The sequence below is a fragment of the Cyprinodon variegatus genome, unplaced genomic scaffold, assembly GCF_000732505.1.
Source record: "Cyprinodon variegatus isolate N-32 unplaced genomic scaffold, C_variegatus-1.0 Scaffold421, whole genome shotgun sequence".
NCBI lineage: Eukaryota > Metazoa > Chordata > Actinopteri > Cyprinodontiformes > Cyprinodontidae > Cyprinodon > Cyprinodon variegatus.
In genome coordinates this window covers 201,549-219,916 of record NW_015150874.1, presented here as the reverse complement: position 1 = coordinate 219,916, position 18,368 = coordinate 201,549, and the positions used below count along the sequence as shown (strand labels likewise).

Below are 18,368 nucleotides of genomic sequence, written 5' to 3'. Positions count from 1 at the left end.
CAGCGAAAGTTAAATTTTTCCAAATTCAGCAGCTGCTGCTTTGCAGCGTGTTGCTCGCGTTAGATGCTCAAATGCTCATGACGTGCTGCTTCAGCTGCTCAGAGGCGCTGCACTTGCTTCGTAAAACGCGCTGCGGGACCTTTTGCTGCACCTTGATGCACATCAACCGTTGACTTTGCATGTAAACTAGCTGCTCCTGCTGCCTTTGCTGCTTGCGGTCTGAACGTAGCATTAGTCTTTTTCCTGCTTCACAAAGGTAGGCAGCAGCTTGAAAAAGCCATGATGGCAATTATTTTACATCCAAGTAGTATGCAGTTCTTCATGTATACACACACACACACACACACACACACACACATTGATTCCAAATAGATGGTATCGGCCAATAATGCACAGCCAGATATTGGGGCCAAAAATTGCATCGGTGCTAGTTATTATCATTATTAAACACTATCGATTTTAGATTTGGTGGGTCAGACCTAAAATAGCCTAAGAAGGGGATCTATGTTTATTTGAACTGGCATAAACAAACTAGATGCAACTTTAGTTTCCATGTGTTTATTTTTATCAAGTTTTATTCGGTTGGCTAGAAGTCAAATGAAATGGTTTACAAATAATTGTTATTTTCAGTGGTCAGGTCCAGCTTTTTTATTGAAATCATCGGAGGCAGTCAATCTAAAATTTAACCCTGTGAACTTTAGCATATATAGTGCTCAACCTATGGCTTGATAGATTATGAAAGATTAAAAACTTTTGATCCTACCTCGGTTTTGGCATCACTTTGTTTACAGCATCATCTAAACAAGAAAATAGGACATTCTTTTTGCACCTTTACCTATGTCTCCTGTAGTAATTTTATTGCAGCATTATTTATTTTCTGTTGCTACATAATTTAGTGGGTTTCTGAAATTCACTATAAAATGCTCATTTTTGCAGCTTTAACTTGGATTTTAGTTTTGTGTGGATGTTTAAGATGCAATCTTGTTTCCTTTGGGGAGAAAAAAATCAAATTGGAGCCCTCACTAGTTGTATTGACCTAAAGGAAAACACTTTGCTTTATATCTGGTATTAGTTCTTTTAAGAAAGTTTTGTTCATGTTGCCATATGTTTAAAAAAAAGTGCCCTCAATTGTTTATTTCCATGCTGTTTCCATTTGTGTATCTGTCTTAGAGAGAGTGTGTGTGTGTAGGGGGCGGTCATGTGGTTTTTGTTTGGACATGTGACCAACATAGTGTGATGCAGGACAGGATTATAGGCTTTCAAGCTAAAGCAGAGCAGCAATGTCAGCAGCATGGTTGCTTTTCCAGGTGTCTAAGTGTAGGGAAATGTACTGTAAGTATAGGGAAGCTGCAATATTTTAACAGATATAGACTTATCCTCACATTGTAAAAAGAATTAATGAAGCTATCAAATCTGTTGAGCTTTTGATCTGACCAATAAGCTCAAGTCTTTCATTGACTACCAGCAAAATCAAATTAAATTTTTCATTCTGATGGAATGTGATAATTCTTTTTAAAGAAATACCCCTGCAGTAATATGTGTATTTATTCCTGCAGCTTTTAAAGACTGCTTGGATCTGATATCTCATTTAGGTTGTTGGTTGGACTCTACCCTCCATGTCCACACCAGAAATGGATCTTATTGGGATCACAAAGCCCAATTACAGCACTTTGGACACTGGTGGAGGAAGGTTGTATTGAGGAACAACTAGGTTAATCCTTCATTTTATAATTATTGTAATAAAGAAAACCATCACATTGTCCTGTTGTGGTAATCGGCTTGAGGATTGATGAAAATTAATACCCCATTTCATTTAAAACTGGTATTTCTTCTAAGTTAAATGTGCTTTTCTCTAGATGACAATGTAAATCAAAGCATCTAGTATGATCTAACTTCTCCGCAGCTTTGAAGTAAAACAGATTTTTACACAAAATATTAAACAATCTTTTTTGCACTGCTACTTTTAGAATAATAAGCTCATTTAAGCTGGATATTGAGAAAGGATAACAGCTCTTAAGAGAAGTAATTATGACAAGGCTGTAAAAATGTATATATTAACATTTTGCATTTGAGATTGAAAAACTCTTTTTTTTTTTTGTCTGTGAATATGCTCTATCAGCAGCCCATGAAGTTAAGTTATATCTTTCTCTTGTTTAAGTTGTGTATAAAAATCTTCAAGGAGCTTTCTGCTACCAATTTATTATTCAGTAAATTTAAAAAAAGTATCAACAAATAAATCAATTTGCAAAATAACGATTAGTCGTACCTCTAATCTCAATGCTTAGTTCTGTGTTTTTGCTAAAATCAATAAAAGGGCTAAAACATAAGTATTAATTGCTTTTAGTGGAGTAGTGACTGCTAGAGCTTAACTTCCTGTTGTTTTTGTGAGTTGCAGCATTTATTAAGTATGTTCTTAGATCACTCAGCTGTTAGGTTTATCAATGAAGAGCATGGAGCAAACCAATTCTGAAACTTTGTTCCAAGACAACAGGCCAAAAGTGTGAAAGCGGGATTTGATTTGTGCTAAAAGAGCTCTTAATATTCTTGGTGAGAAATAAGTAAACGGGATTATCATACCTATTACTTTGTCTGTTCGTCCCTGAGCTTGTGCTATAACAGAATGGCACATTTGCAAACGTTAAGTTATGACTCTGAACCCTAAAACTCTTGCTTTTTCTTTTAAGGTTCTTTAAGGTTAAATGAGTAGATGAAAGCAAAATCTGATAAAGGATTAGAGACGTACAGATTTTAGGAAGGAGTTTGGAACAGAGTTTCAAAGCTGCCTCCATGGCCTATGGTGTTTCTGGCTGCAACCTTTCCTCTTTGCTACATTTTGATTCATAGTTCTTGTTGCAACAAGTGGGAGGTTCATTAAAGTTTGTTAGAGATTAAACCCTTTAAGCATCAATCTTTCTATTCTAACCCAGGGAAAGTTGTGTTTAATTTGGAACTAAACAGTCAGGCCTTCATAGGTGCATGGTGTGGTTGTGGTCTAGCATCATGTGGGCTTGTGCTCCTACGTTTTTAAATCTTTGGTCATGTACTAACATCATATAATGTTGTATCTATTTTATTTTATTTTTTTTGGCAGATGAAAGAAGCAATTATGAATCAAGAAAAACTCGCTAAACTACAAGCGCAAGTCCGCATCGGCGGAAAGGTAACGCTAACACATGCAAAGGTTTAATTCGAAGTCCGTTGCAACTGGTTTCTTTTATTGCAAGGTGTTCAGGTTTGCATGTCTGTCTCCAAAGGGAAGCGCTCGCAGAAAGAAGAAGGTCGTGCACAGAACGGCGACCGCCGACGACAAGAAGCTCCAGTTTTCCTTAAAGAAGCTCGGGGTCAACAACATCTCCGGCATCGAAGAGGTTGGCACGGCTGCGCCGTAACTCCAGATGAATCTGTTATCTCCCGCACACTTGTCGTCTAAAATTTCCAAGTGTCATTCCAGGTGAACATGTTCACAAACCAAGGAACAGTCATCCACTTCAACAACCCCAAAGTGCAGGCCTCTCTGGCCGCCAACACCTTCACCATCACCGGCCACGCTGAGACCAAGCAGCTGACAGAGATGCTGCCCGGCATCCTCAACCAGCTGGGAGCCGACAGCCTGACGAGCCTGAGGAGACTCGCCGAGGCCCTCCCCAAACAGGGTGTGTAACCGTACACAGGTTTTCTCCTCAGTCTTGTGCCAATGAGCTACCTTGGATCTTTTTTGTTTTGGGTTTTTTTTTATACATTATTTTTTGTTTTCTTTGCAGCTGCAGATGGAAAAGCGCCGATTGCAACAGTAGAAGAGGAAGACGATGATGTTCCAGGTGAGAGCATGAAGACCTGCCTGTCCTGCTAATTTAGACAAAATATAGTTCCATCATTTATCTGCATGTTACCCCTATTCTGAACGAATAAATGTTGCAGGTTTTCTTTACTTTCAGCGCTGAAGAAAAAGGTTTTTGTTTATTTTGGTGCAGCCTTCAGATTTGTCTGTTTTTTTTTTTTTTTAACCAGGAAAAAAAAAACCCATTGAGATTAAAAACCTCTTTTTCAAGGGAGTCCTGGCCAAGAGGCAGCAAAGTTACCTAAGAAACATAGATACATTAAAATAAATGACAGGTACATAAAAAAAAAAAAAACAATTAAAACAATTACAGATCATTGAGGCTGCTTCAAATTCTTTCACTTTCAACTTAAAAGCATTTAAAGATAAAAACTCAGTCAATTTCCAGTTTATTTGTAAAAGAAATTCCACGCACAAGCTGCGTAGCTAAAGGCTTTCTTCCCTAGTTCTGTGTGGGCCAAAGGAACAGTGAGCAACAGCTGATCGTTGGATCTCAGGGCATAAGAAGCCATGCTTTTCTGTGTGAGTAAGGTACAAATGTAAGAGGGCAGTAATCCAAGAATGACCAGTGTCCAAACTGCTCTAAAAGAGGGAATGCCATTCCACCCGAGAGTGTTTGACGTTGTCCAAATCGGTTTGCTTTCCTTTGTGGAGAAGGTGGACCAAACACATGCGGTTGTCATTAGGATGATGTCAGTCTTTCCCAGGACTTCTCAGGTCTTCTCTAATGCAACAAACGATTACGTAGCAGCATGATGGCACAGGGGTCGACAGACCTCACCATCACATTGTTGTTTTTGGAATTGGGTTTCCTTTGTTCTCCAGTTGAAGGGAACATGTTTGCTGAGAGCCTTTTAAATTGTTTCCATTTTAACCTTTGACCCTCTGAGAACGTGACTGAGACAGGAAAGTTTCTCACATTCCCAGTGGAGAGAGAAGCCAACTGTTAATGCTTTTTGTCACTATTTGTAACATAAAGTCTTTGCTTTTTGTTTCTTTTAATATAGTTTTAGCAAACGTACAAAACACACGTATGATGTATGTATTTACTGCAAAAAACAGCAGTGAACAATAATACAGTAAGAAATGGCATTTTTGTGTTTACAGAATTAAATAACTAAAAACCAAAATAAAGATTATAGGCTCATACTTTATTAGGATTTTAGCTGATACACCAACAAAAAGTACTTTAACATCTTAATTTATGCTCTAATAAGATACAAAATAAAAGGACATTTTCTACTTTTTGGACTTTAAGGTTGAGAAACTGAAACTGCGCTTGTTTTATTTGGGTTCGTTTTAAAAATGATAAACACCCTAATCATTTAGAGAAGTCCTGATTGTTTCTATTCCTCCCAAAAAAAATCCTGTCATTCCTGGGTGAATTCTGCAGAGGCTAAGGCATAAAGAAATCACTTCCTGCCGGCACCTTGCCGCCATCTTGGCAGCTCATTAAGCAGACTAGTGTTGTTCAGTTTTTTATTCTTAGAAACCAAAATATTATCTCATTTGTTTGCTATGATTTGTCAGTAATACCAGATTTGAAGTCAGCACTTAATGTCCAGAATGCCGTGAAAACTCTGGTTTAGAAAAAAATAAAAGATAAATCTGGAAAAGTTTGGAATTTTGAGAATAAAACTGTTTTAACTCGGACTGGAAGAAAATATTTCACAAAACAAGCTTGTTTCCCCCCCCCAGTTTTTTTCCACACATTGTTCCCCCTTAGTCAGTACATTGCAAATCCAGATTTTGTAACCTTTATAAAATCAAATCCTAAAGTAGTGCAAAACCCTGGTGGATATGGGATTAAAAGTAATTGTTTAATGGCATATTCCTTCTGACTGTAAGAAAGGTAACATTCTGGAAAGCCAGTGCGACACCTGACTTAAACCTGAATATGTGAAGGAAGCTCAAAATTGGGGTGATGGTAAAGAGGCCTTGCAAACTCAGACTTAAGAGTTCATCACCACATTAGGAGCGCTGATCATTGTATGGAAGGATGTACAATATATACTTTTTGATTAAAAATCGACAAACAATTCTCACTTAAAGTTCTTTCTGCTGAGTGTCTATGAGCATTGCTTTCAAAGATTAGCATCCTTTTTTTGGTGGCTGTAAGACTTCTTTCCCATTAGATGAAAAACCTCAGTGAAAAAACCCTTTTAAGGATTTTACATTTTCCTGATTTAAAGAAATAACGGATCACCTGTTTACTTTAGCCTTGTATGAAAAACAAAGGCTTATCTTAAAAATGATGATATGGATCTGTGTTTTTATTTTGCATCGATGGCAGATCATTTATCCCGTCCCGTCATCAATGTGTTGATTCTCCACTAATCTGAAACTGAGCTCCTCCTCCTTCCAGATGTTTGCAGTTTGGTTTAAACCATGTAGGAGGCACAGCAAACACGCTTCTTTTTGCTGCCCTTTCATGAACAATTCCACGTTTTAAGGGTCTGGGCATAAAATTTTATTTAGAGCCATCAAAGTGATTACGAGGGTGAACACTTAGAATTTGATCGTTAAAATACATTAAAACCATTTTTTTTTCTTTCAGATTTGTGCTCTACTTTGTTTTGATTTTTTTCCCCCTAAATTCTCAACAGCAAACATCAAAGCTGGTGTTTGTCTGAATAAATGTGTGAAACGGTCAATTTGGGACTTTAGTCAGGAGTCATGTTTCACATAAACTCTCCTCCTGAACGGTTTCTTCTCAATCACTCCTGACCTCCATGTTTGTGTTTCAGATCTTGTGGAGAATTTCGACGAAGCATCCAAGGATGAGGCCAATTAGAGGAAACGAGAGACGGCAGAACTCAGCAGGACCATGCAGGGCACAAGATATTAGTTTTGTGTAAAGAAGTGGAGAGTCGGCAGTGGAAGCATTCTGTAAAATGTGCAACACCTCCATGAATTATATCAGCCTACATTTCAGTCATTAAGTCCTTTTGTAGAGTAGTACTGTGTATTAAAACTGGGGTCTCAGTATTTGGACGTACTTTATTACTTATTCCACCTTTCTGCCAGCAGGCACTCTATATGCTTTGTTGAGCTCATGTGGTCTTAATGTCCAGTTGGAATATGGAGAATGTGCTTGAAGACGTATCCGATGCCCCGGTTGTACATCTGTTTTCTGCGTTACTGAACTGTGGCCTCCCTAAAATCACCATATCTGGAATAAACCTTTGCTACTGTCACTAAACAAAACATGGTGTGTGGCTTTTACTTTTACGTTGTCATGGAAGGTTTGGTACTTAAGCACCCGTCTGACTCTCATAGATGTGCATTTAAGAATAGAAACATTCCTCTTTTTATTAAACGGGAAGCTCTCATTTAAACAACACTGGTAAGACTTGTATGCTTTTTAGTACCTTCAATATATTTGACATTTTGGGCAGAGATCAACTGTTTAAGGGCCAATTTGATTTTAATTTTTTTTTTTTTTATCGGTTTATCTGATCCCTTATGTGCTGCAGATCTTTTGGGTGGATCTTTTTAAGCAGATACTGAATTTTCTTCTTTTTGCATGATAACAATGGCACAATGTTATATGCTAAACAAAATTGCTGAGGACATAAAGGCCTTCAATGAAAGGCCTCTCAGGATTCAAACAGGATATTGCTACCTGTGGCTCCTGGTAGAAATGCTAAAGAATTAGAAACTAAAAAGTTGGATTATGAAATAAAACACTAGCTCCTTTCCTAGGATGCAGTTAGGTCATTTAACCAGGAGATTATGAGGTAACTGGAACTTTAGTTAAATGGATCATTTAAATCAACGGTAAAACCAATTTATTTAAATGATTATAGCTGAAATGTGCTCACAAAGGTTATTCAGTCTATTATTCAAGGTTGGACTTCTGAATTCGCTGTTAAAATCAAGCTCTCACACCAATTAGGTAATTTAGACTATGGTTATCAGCATTGATTGTCTCAGGTGTTCAAATAATTATTTTCAGCTTTATCATATAAATAGTTAAATCATACATTGTCATTTCTGGATTTTTTTTTTTAGATTATGTCTCTCACAGTGGAAATGCACCTACGATGACAATTTCACCCTCCATGATTTCTGAGTGGGAGAACTTGCTACAGGGTTTATACAGGAATGAGTAATTTAATGCACTTACGGGTAAATAGTTTTAGTATCAACAATTACCCATGACTCTTTTATATATATTTATATATATATATATAAACAGCTTCGCCATCTTTACTGTCAACAGTCTGCAGCCATGTCTTCTCATTTTCTAGCCAATTTCTGTTGAAATGTGCATTTTCCTCATTTTCTAGCTTTTCTGCTACTCGAGCTTTTCTTCAAACATATGACTTTACAATCCACCCGAAGCAGTTCCTCGCAAATATATCACAATATATCTGACGAATTTTTTTTATAAACTTTTTTTTTTTTTTTAATAAAGCATTTTAAATGCCACAATAATCACATTTAATTATTTTAAATTAAGTCCTTAATTTAAAAAAAATATTTATAATTTAATGACAATGATATTTAATGACCCGTGGAAACCCTGCGTAAAATAGCAGGGTGTTTTCCTTAGTGTATTACAACAGATTGGTGTCTTTATTTGCTCATAGTGACTCAGTGATAACTGACATTTTTAATTTTTGATTTAAGCCCTTCAAAAAATGCTAATGGGGCCTCAGTATGTTTGCCAGCTTATCTAAATACTGTGACGATCCCCTACTGTCCAGTAGGTGTCGTCATTTCACAGTTTGGGTTTTGTTCTTTTCAGGATGCAGGTAGAGGGGCCGCTAATTAAAAGCACCTGATGGCTGTTAAATACTGACATCCAGTCAGTCACTCTCTCTGCTTGATTTGGCCTCCAGACCAGACCGGAACAGGCAGCATTCATCCACACTCCTCTTTGACTGGCTGAGCAGCTCCTCAATGGAATAATTAAGAGAAAATAAATTGTTCATTTCAATCCGCTCGTCTGTCTCCCATTTTTGTCAGTTCCCATGAGTGGGGCATGACAATAAAAACAAAACAAAAAAACAATGGGATTTTAAATACTTTATTTGAGTTTTACAAAACCACGCCACATGGTTGCAAAGACAAAACTTTTTTTTTTCTAAATAAATTAACACCAGAACAACTTTATCAAGTCTGTGTTTGGCCAGAGGTTAGAGGCAACTAACTGTTTTTCTGTTTGAAAACAGCTTTTGAAAAATAAAAGAATTTAAGAAGTAGAAAAAAGGACCAGACAGGATAAAAACGACCGTTTTAATGCACAAAGCCGTTGATATGAAACCGTCAAAAGCACCACGATACCACGTTGGGCTGTTTTTTTGCAGTGTACGGTCGTTAAAATTTCACTAAACATCTAAGCATCACTGTACATAAACACAACAGACCCTACGATGGTCGTAATAAATTCAAATAAATAAATCCCCAGATAGGCTGGCAGCTTCTTGATCTCACAGTTCGATGTGCCTCTGAAATGTGCTTGCTGTAAGGAACAGATATTACAAAGACACCTTTTATTTTTGCTTTAGAAATGGTTTCATCATGGTTAATAAAGCTATAAAAACCAGTGAAAACAGGGTTATAATTTATAAACCACTCATTTGCTGAATTTTAGCCAAATTAAACTCGCCCTGCAGTGCACTTTATGCAGCAGGTGTCCTGTAGGCTTGTTCCACACTCCAGATTCCAAGCAGAACAGCAGAAGAACATTAAAGAGCAGAGAATAAATGAGTTAGAACTGAAAACAAGTGCAGCACAACCTTCACGTGCAACAGGTGCACAAAATGAAATAAATAACATTTTACAACACTGCTTGATTATCTTTTGAGACTTAAATATTCTGGGACATGCTACATGATTGTCCAGCACCAAACAATGTCCCATAAGGATCATCCTCCAGGAGTTCACTCTCTGATTCCCATCAGTAGCTTCAGTAGGTGGGCTTCCATCACCTGTTGAACTGAAATACACACATTTTTTTTTTATTAATTCCTTTAAATTGTGGATATTAAAAACACAACTTGATCTATTGTCAAAATCATATAAAGTTTATGACCCGCCTAAGATGAAGAAAATGTGGTTAGTGTCCCAAACCATTAACTGGAAACAATCTATAGAGAAGATTTGTTATAACCAATGAGGAAATAGATGGCACCCAGCGAGAAATAAGCCCATGCTCTAAAATCCACACCTTAATTAGTTCTTAAGACAAGTTTTACACTCAAACAGACAAAAGATTATGAAATTTGTCTACCAGAAAAATATATTCATCTAACAACACTGTGCCAGATGTAAGGCACAGTGGTGGCTGTATCATGCTTAAGGTTCCCTTAGCTGCCTGTGGTATGGATGCCATGGACAAAGTGGATAGTTTTACTAGTTAGTAGCTAGTTAGTAGGGATTATAAGTTTCTAATTAATCACATTTTAAGCAGAAACCATATATTGACAAAATAAACCACCTTTTCAATTCTAAACTCCCCCCCCTTAATTAATAATTATATAAGCAAAACAACACATATTGTTCTTAATCCAACTATTAAGATTATTTAAGGGGGATATGTATTCTGTCTGAATTAATTGTGTAATCATGTTTTTTTAACCTTTTCTTTTTCCAAGTCTTTAAAATTTCCTATTGCATTTAATCTTATGTTCATCTACCTGATATTTAATTTTGAGCATGTTTAAACATTTTATCTACACGTAGTATGCCAGTTTCAGCAGCTTTTCACCAAATTATTTATTATTCTTAAGTATTTCCTTGAATGGCAACATCTACTTTTATTCGAGTAAAACTAAGTAGAGCTAATCTTAGCTCTACTTAGGGGGTTCCAAGCCTGAAAATACAATCTCAGCTTAGAAGTACAGGGGTGATATCAGTGAGGTATTCAAAGTCTGGGAACAAATAATTTGTCCAAAGCGGACGAGGACCTGAGTCACGCCATCAAATCAATTACAATCTATCTAAAAGACAGTCAGTGTCCACAGGAAAAGTCCTTATCTCATTCCAGTGGAACATTTAAACTCTGTTACACCTGTTCTGTGAGGATGAATGGGCCAAAGTTCTTGCAAACCTTTCCCAGAATCAGACCAAAATGTCTCTCCCTAATCTTTAATCCAAACAGTTTAAAGCAGTGCCTTTCAAAGTGGGGTTGCATCTCCACCAAGTGACTGCAGTCTTCCTGGTAGACCTAATCATCCTACTGACAACTACATACCTGTGTGAATTTGTTTTTTTCCTGTATTAATGTTCAAAAGACGGAGGGGAAACAGACCAAGAAAACACATATGTTAATGAGAAATGCATGTTTCTGCAGATATAAGCATACCTTTTTGCAGGAAGGCTCCTTGCAACATCAATTCAATTAAAAAAAGGGTTAAAATACGACTAACAGAGCTACTTTTAATCAGAGTTATAATACTAACACGTTGCTTATCTGTTTCATCATGAAAAGCTGTTGTTTGGCAGATCAATTTAAGTTTTAAATTAACACATTAAGTCTAATGTTTTAGGGGTATAGCGTCTCCAGAATATGTTCTCTGGAATGCAAGCTGCTATTTAAGCTCACGTTCCCCATGTTTTTAATAACAGAACAACAGTGAAAGATTTTTCACATTCAGCTTTCACCTTCAAAAAACAAAAAAAAAACATGCAGTTTTTACGATAGCATTAATACAGTATTAACATTTACACTTAAAGGAGCAGTAATGGTAAAGCAGCAATGCCATTAGCTACAAGTTCATAAGTGGTAATGCATAAAATGTGATAACATTAATAATATATGAATATTAAGAGAAGATATCAGGGAGATGAGGTGATGTTAGGTGAAAACTTGTTAAATGTCTTGGAAAAAGAAGAAAATATTTGAAAGAAAATGAATAGAAAGAGACAATTTAGGGTTTAAAAATGTGACAAGTTAAGGGAAAACTTGGTGAAAATATTATCTGTTAATTAGTTAATGACTTAATCCTAAAATATGAAAATATTCAACAATTAACTGTCACATAAGTAAAAAAAAAAAAAAGGTTATTCATAGGGATAAGCAATGAATTGCATTTGCAATATAATCCCAATATAAGAAAATGCAATTTTAAAATTGCGAAGGTGCTCAATTTTAGTCGCATTAACTGTGACAAGACACTACATTTCACACTCCATGCATTTAGGTGGTAGCAATACGCTTAAGGTGGGTCTGCAGCCACACAGAAAGGTAGAGAGATGCAGCGAGCACGCAGATTTATACATGCAAGTAGAAGTAAGCACCTTTTCACACTAAGATTACGGTAAAGTCCTGCAGCAATGGAGTCTGGAAAATAAGCTTTTAAACTGAAAAACTGGGGTGAAATATCTACAAGCTTGTGCTTAGTGCAAAGGAAAATAGGAAAATTGTAATTGCAATATTGGTTTAAAAAAAATAGCATTTTGATTTTTGGTCAAAATCATTCAGCCCTATTTATTTATTCTATTTTGTATTTCTTAACACACCACAGTATAAATCGATGCTTTTATCTTTAATCTGTATGTGAAAATGTTCCCCTTTGTGGATTACAGAAAATAAAAATCACTGAAACTGCATGTTGAACATTTATCCATGCCCTGGATAAAGAAGTATAACCTTTTGACCAGAACTGTATCAGAGTTGATTTTAGTTCCCCAGACTCACCGTTTCGATGGCCCATAGCCACAGCCATATCCATTGCATTGAATCCTGAATCCGACTCTACCGTAGGATCAGCACCACTGTCTGGAAGAAAAATAAATAAATTTAACTCCTTTACATGTTAGATCAAGCAAACCAAGCTGGGGGAGATTTATCCTTACAAAAGATATTAACACAATGACAGATGTGACCCCTCTCACCTAACAAGATCTCCACACAGCGCACATGGTTTCCATGGACAGCATACAGCAGAGGGGCCCCTCCATTCTAGAGAAGACATTAACATTCAAATCTGTATTAATGTCATAATCAACCACAATGTGATGCAGTAACCAAGACAAAAGCTCAGGCTTGTACCCAGTCGTACTCGTTGACATCCACCCCACAGTCGATAAGCATCTTCACTATGTCTGTGTATCCCTTACTGCAGGCCAGCGACAGCGCACTTTCCCTCCCTTTGGCCAGCAGGTTCGGGTCGGCCCCCTGCAGCTCAGAAAGATGCAGAGTAAAAAGGTGTTTTTTTTTATTTGTGAGACAGTGAAACAATTTGATCCGTTTCATTTCAATCGTACATTTTGTAGCAGAAACTCAACGACAGCGATTTGTCCGTGTGCCGCTGCCCACATTAGAGGCGTGAACCCTTCCTCGTCTTGGAGATTGATTACAGTCTCTGTGAAATTAAATACACTTGAGGTTAAAATCTGTTGGAGTTTGCAGAGGTACAAGAACAGGGAGGTTTGGGTACAGAGAAATTGAAATGATTGCACAAAGGGAAAACGGACAAATAGGGATGTGGCATTTATCAGTGAGAAAAAATACTATGAGGTAGACAAATAATTTATGTGTAAACAATAAATTGTGAATTCAGCTAAGTTATACAAACCTTGCCAAAAAAGCTTTTCTTTTTTTTTTTGGCTAATGCATATTTGATATCTTTTTTTTTTTTAAAAGATCCATAAAATAAATTCTGTCCTACTCACGTTGTTGAACTATTTGCATTTATTGCTTTTCAATCTTTATGAGGCTAGTATTCACATGCAGTTAATGATGTAATTTACAATTAAGACCTAAAACTTACTTAATCCTCTTGCATGGCTTTCTTGTTTGTTTTTTGTTTGTTTTTTATCTATTGCAGTTGCAAATTTGTTGTATTTCATATTTATTTAATCAGGGTGAAGTTGAAGCCTCCAAACAATATTTCACTTAGGGTCCCTATTTAGTCGGGGTTGCAACTGAGGAGATTTCACAAATGCATGATCCTTTGAAATGCTGTCAAGTGTGATTTAGGAAGATTTCAGAGTTCATATTATAAGTATATAGAAAACATCTGTTGGTTTTCTGGTTGGCTGAAAGTCATTTTTTAATAATCTAAAGGGCAGATTATACATCTGCAGCCGCACACATCAACTGTCGCTTGCATCTGGTTGTGAACCAGTTTTGCTGGTATGTTTCTGCACCGTCGGTCTGGAATTTCTAGGAACGCACAAAAGTTTCCCGCCAAAGCGCAAAGGGGAGCCTATTCGAGAACTTGCGAGAACTTCGGTGCCGGCGGGAGTGTTTATCTTCCAAAACAACAATGGCGCGTCTGCAAGGTATCACGGTCACGGAGATGGATCTAACGTTGCTAGACATCGAAGAGGAACAGGTTCTGTTAATGGAGTTGGCAAAAAGACTGATTAACCTTTCGTCGTAGTTGTCCATTGTAGTCGTTCCTCGGTTTTATAAACCAAAAAGGACCGTCACTACCCGATCTGTCCCGGAAGCATGATCCGTTCTGCGCTCATTAGCGCATGCGCATCCAGGCATACATCCGGGTCGTTCTCAATTTTAGTTTGTTAAAAATACCTAAATGACGTTTTTCCCTTCCCAAAAGTAGTAAAAATACTAAAATATAATGTGTTAAAGGTTAATAATGTATTTCCTGAGAAAAAAGACCCTTAAAATCCTTTCTGTTTTATCGCTCGTCTCTGCCCGATCTGCACCGGAAATGAAAATCCTATGCTACTTCCGGTGGCTAACTTTTTCGGCTTTGAATTTAAACATAAATCCAGTCTTTTTGAGTTTTATGTTTTCGTTTCATTTTAATCTTATGCTATATAGTGTGTAATCTACAGAAAGAAACAATTAAAATGCAGATAAACATGGTTTAATCATATTTTGTCAGACTGCTCTGAGCATGTCTGGTGATGACGTCAGAGAAGCAGTTTAACGAAGAAAATGTAAAAAGCATAAACATTGTCTCACAAAAGTCATAATTTTTTTTTTTACAGATGTGTTTTAGTGCTCTTTAGTGAGTTAAGGATAGAAATACGTAGTTTTAGTACCATAATTAAAGTATTTATGGACACTGGGACATATATCTATTCGCGCATGCGCAGAGCGGATCGTGCTTCCGGGACGGATCAGGTAGTGAAAAGCGTAGATTTTTTTTGAGGCACGCGATGATGATTGCAGAACCTCTGCACGGGGGCTGTGGTCGCACACAAAGACAAATTTGACGGTTGCAGAGACTATGCTTCAGAAGCATAAATTGGCCTTAAGTCTCTTGAACATAAGATTATTCTCAGAATGCACAAAGACCTATAAATTAAGATCTTTTTCAGCAGAGCAGTGTCCCATTCTAATATTGCTTGTATCAAAAACATTACGATAAAAATCGACCTTTGACCTAGGGGGAGGAACCAGCCCTTTCAAATTAACAGCAAACACTGAAACACCTAGGGAGTTATTTTAACTAGGTTACATATAAATATATCACTGAAACACAAAAATATAGATTCTGGAAAATGAACAGCCCACCTTGTTCAATTCTACTGGCCAGAAACACCATTTCTCCTTGGGCTGCCAGTTGATGAATGGATAAAGCTGGAAAAAGAAGAAAAGGTAAAAGGGGCAAATTAAAGCTTCTACTCTTCAATTTAAAAGATATGAGTTTTTTTTTTTAAAAGGAGAAAAAAAAGCTGTAACCCTTACAATGGACCAGAAGCGGTGTTGAGGACACCTCGTTGCCGCGGTGTTTGTTGGTCAGTGTGGTGGACTGTTTAATTGGTGAGAAATGTTTGGTGGTGGATGGCGTGTAAACATGACGTACTTGTATCCCTGGTGATGGGGATGTCTGGATGTTGCATTCAGCTGGAGGAAAGAAACAATATTAGGTTTGTTTACAAAATAAAGGATTGATTATTTATTTGCATTGAAGAAATAATACCTAGATTTTACCTTTAAATAAAACAGAAGCCACCTCTAGATCAGAATTCACCTGATCCTGGATATTCTTGCTGTCCTCCTCGTTGAGAGACTTTACAAATCTGGAGCAGACATTCATGTCAAAGCGGTTGGGGAGAATAAACTTGATGCCCATGGCCACATTTTGAGGGCTTGGCTCATCGGGGGTCGGACCGACCGACTGCTCAGTCTTTATGGCCCTAAGATCAGGCATCACGCAGATCCCCTCCATGTCCTCAGAGACCAGGGGACACCCAGCGGTCCCCTCTGCAGCTGACATGGTTACGTTATCCATCCTCTTTACGCTCACAAGGCTAAACAGGACGAATAGAAATCAGGACAAACACACTACTTCTGATCCATCTTTGCAGAACTTATATACCACAATATACAACAGTTAAACTAAACAACAATATTATATTTAGCTATCAGCACACAGATCAACCTGTCATTAGCTACATGTTAGCATATTAGCTATTGTTTCGCTAGGTCATACTTACTTGTCGGGAAATAAAACATGTTCACTATTTCAAACTTGGAGCACAAAACGTCACCAAAGTCCGAGTTACATTTTTACTGGAAGCCACTTTTATAATAATAATAATAATTACTATTATTTATTTATTTTTTTAGAAAATCGTCATGAAATCCATCGTTGCTGCATCCATAGGATATCTATGGCTGCATCGGTGTTTTGATAGATGTGCGCATGCGCAATGGGATTCTTCTTCTTTTCTATAATGGCGGATCGAAAGCGACTTTAAATTGCATACCGCCACCTACTGTACATGAGTGTGTAGCAACAATACTTTACATCAAATTGTATTTTTTTATTTTGTATTCTGTAGATAAATAAATAATGCTTTCCTTAATCTGTGATTATCCTTTATATTTCCTTAATTTACCAATATTCATGTAAGACTCAATTCTTTGCCTGTCCTTGAGCCATTCTTCTTAATTTCTCCCTTTCATGTTCACAAGTTTTACAGTTCATCAGTACATGTTCTACATTTTCCTTTTCTCCATATCCTTCACATTTATCATTATTTTCCCTTCCTATTATATATATAAATTTTCATTTACATAGGTATGACCCACTCTTATTCTGATCATTATTACTTCTTTCTTTCTGTTTATCTCATTAAAGATTCTATTAAATACTGATTTTTGTACCTTATATTATCCTCTTCCTTTCTTATCTTCGTTCCACCTCTTTTACCATTTTTCCATATTTTATTCTTAAGTGATTTACCTTACCCGTTCCCAAAATGAATTGTAATTGTTCCATATAAAGCTCTTTTTGCTAATATATCTGCCTTTTTATTGGTTTTACAGTGAACTTATGAATATTATCTACATCTATTACTCGGAATATTAGGCCTATTGAATTATGACAGAGAGAAAAAAACATTTAGATAAAAAAAAAAACTTTTTTGTTACAAATGGTAAATAACACCTTTTTTAAATTTGATAACAGCTCAAAATAACTTATTTTAATTTGCATTCACACTAAACACGAATTGACACATCAAAGCATAAACAGCTACGAAGTAATGCTCGGCAATAAATTTCAGTTAAAATAAGAACATCTTTTAAGACACTTTCTGAAAAAAACAACAACACCAAAACAAACTTATTTATTCAATTTAAGCCTTATTAACCATGTAATGCTAAACTTCTACCAACAGATGGCGCCAATGTCTAATTAAAAGTCTACTGAAAGTAATATAGGCCGTTTCCCCAAATTACCCTTTAGAGTTTTTTTTTAATTATTATTAATCTCCAGAAACAAGAATAAAACTGTTAAATTGTAAAATTTCGTTGAAACCCAAACAATACTGATGGCTGTGAGCTGTGGGTTTATTTTTTCATTTTTTCTATTTTTTGACAAGTTAAATAACAAGTAAGGGATAGTGGAAAATGCAATAACAGGGCATTAATCTACTTTAGACTATAGAAAAAGTTAGAGCTTCACAGGTAAGGGAGAAGTTTAATTGGATGCAACTATATTTCTTATAAAATAACAGAGTGCACAAATTGATTTTTAGAGATATTTGATGGGTTTTGATTGGTTAAATCATGTCCTCTATTTTTGTTCATTCATTAAATTAAATTCAAACAGGTAAAGGGTAAGGTAATCTTAAGCAAATTAACTTTACTAGACCATCATATGATTTTACTATAACATAAAAAAATCCAATAGGTTTATTACAGTATTTTAAGTTATATTTAAAACGATATACATTACATGGTCTGACTGATTTTACTTAGAAAAGGAAATAAACAAATATTACTTTTTTAACTACAATAATGAAATATTTTAATTATTATTTTTTTCTACGAAATGCATTTATCATTTAGATTTTTAAATAAAGACTAAAGCAGTGTTGCCTGCCAAACTCTTTTTTTTGTTAGCAATGTATAACGTGCATTCAACTTCTTCCAGCCTGCTGGCCCAAAGAGCCATGCTACATGCAAGGGAGGAGAAGCGCTGCATTACTTTACCCTCCATACATTTGGAGAAAACTCATTGAAAGGCACATAGTTAATGGTTTTAAAACTATGTTTATCATGATATGATATGAGGAGTAAGGAAATAGAGGAGCTATAACAAAATTCAAACAGATACTTAAGAAGAAAAAAAACAAATTTTCTAAA

The 18,368-nt window shown here is 36.2% G+C and overlaps 2 protein-coding genes across 2 annotated transcripts; one reads left to right on the top strand and one right to left on the bottom strand.

Moving 5' to 3' along the window:
• Positions 1-3,052: 3,052 nt before the first annotated feature.
• Positions 3,053-6,996, top strand: btf3 (basic transcription factor 3). The gene is made up of 5 exons (XM_015388354.1): positions 3,053-3,160; positions 3,255-3,368; positions 3,452-3,653; positions 3,762-3,818; positions 6,586-6,996. The coding sequence occupies exons 1-5, from the start codon at positions 3,092-3,094 to the stop codon at positions 6,630-6,632; spliced, it is 489 nt and encodes a 162-aa protein (XP_015243840.1). The 5' UTR covers positions 3,053-3,091; the 3' UTR covers positions 6,633-6,996.
• Positions 6,997-8,928: 1,932 nt separating this feature from the next.
• ankra2 (ankyrin repeat family A member 2) lies at positions 8,929-16,369 on the bottom strand. Its single transcript, XM_015388355.1, has 9 exons — positions 16,211-16,369; positions 15,705-16,024; positions 15,459-15,617; positions 15,285-15,350; positions 13,058-13,155; positions 12,843-12,968; positions 12,686-12,752; positions 12,489-12,569; positions 8,929-9,785 (listed from the first exon to the last, which is right to left on the bottom strand). The coding sequence occupies exons 2-9, from the start codon at positions 16,003-16,005 to the stop codon at positions 9,730-9,732; spliced, it is 954 nt and encodes a 317-aa protein (XP_015243841.1). The 5' UTR covers positions 16,006-16,024; positions 16,211-16,369; the 3' UTR covers positions 8,929-9,729.
• Between the last annotated feature and the right edge of the window lie 1,999 nt (positions 16,370-18,368).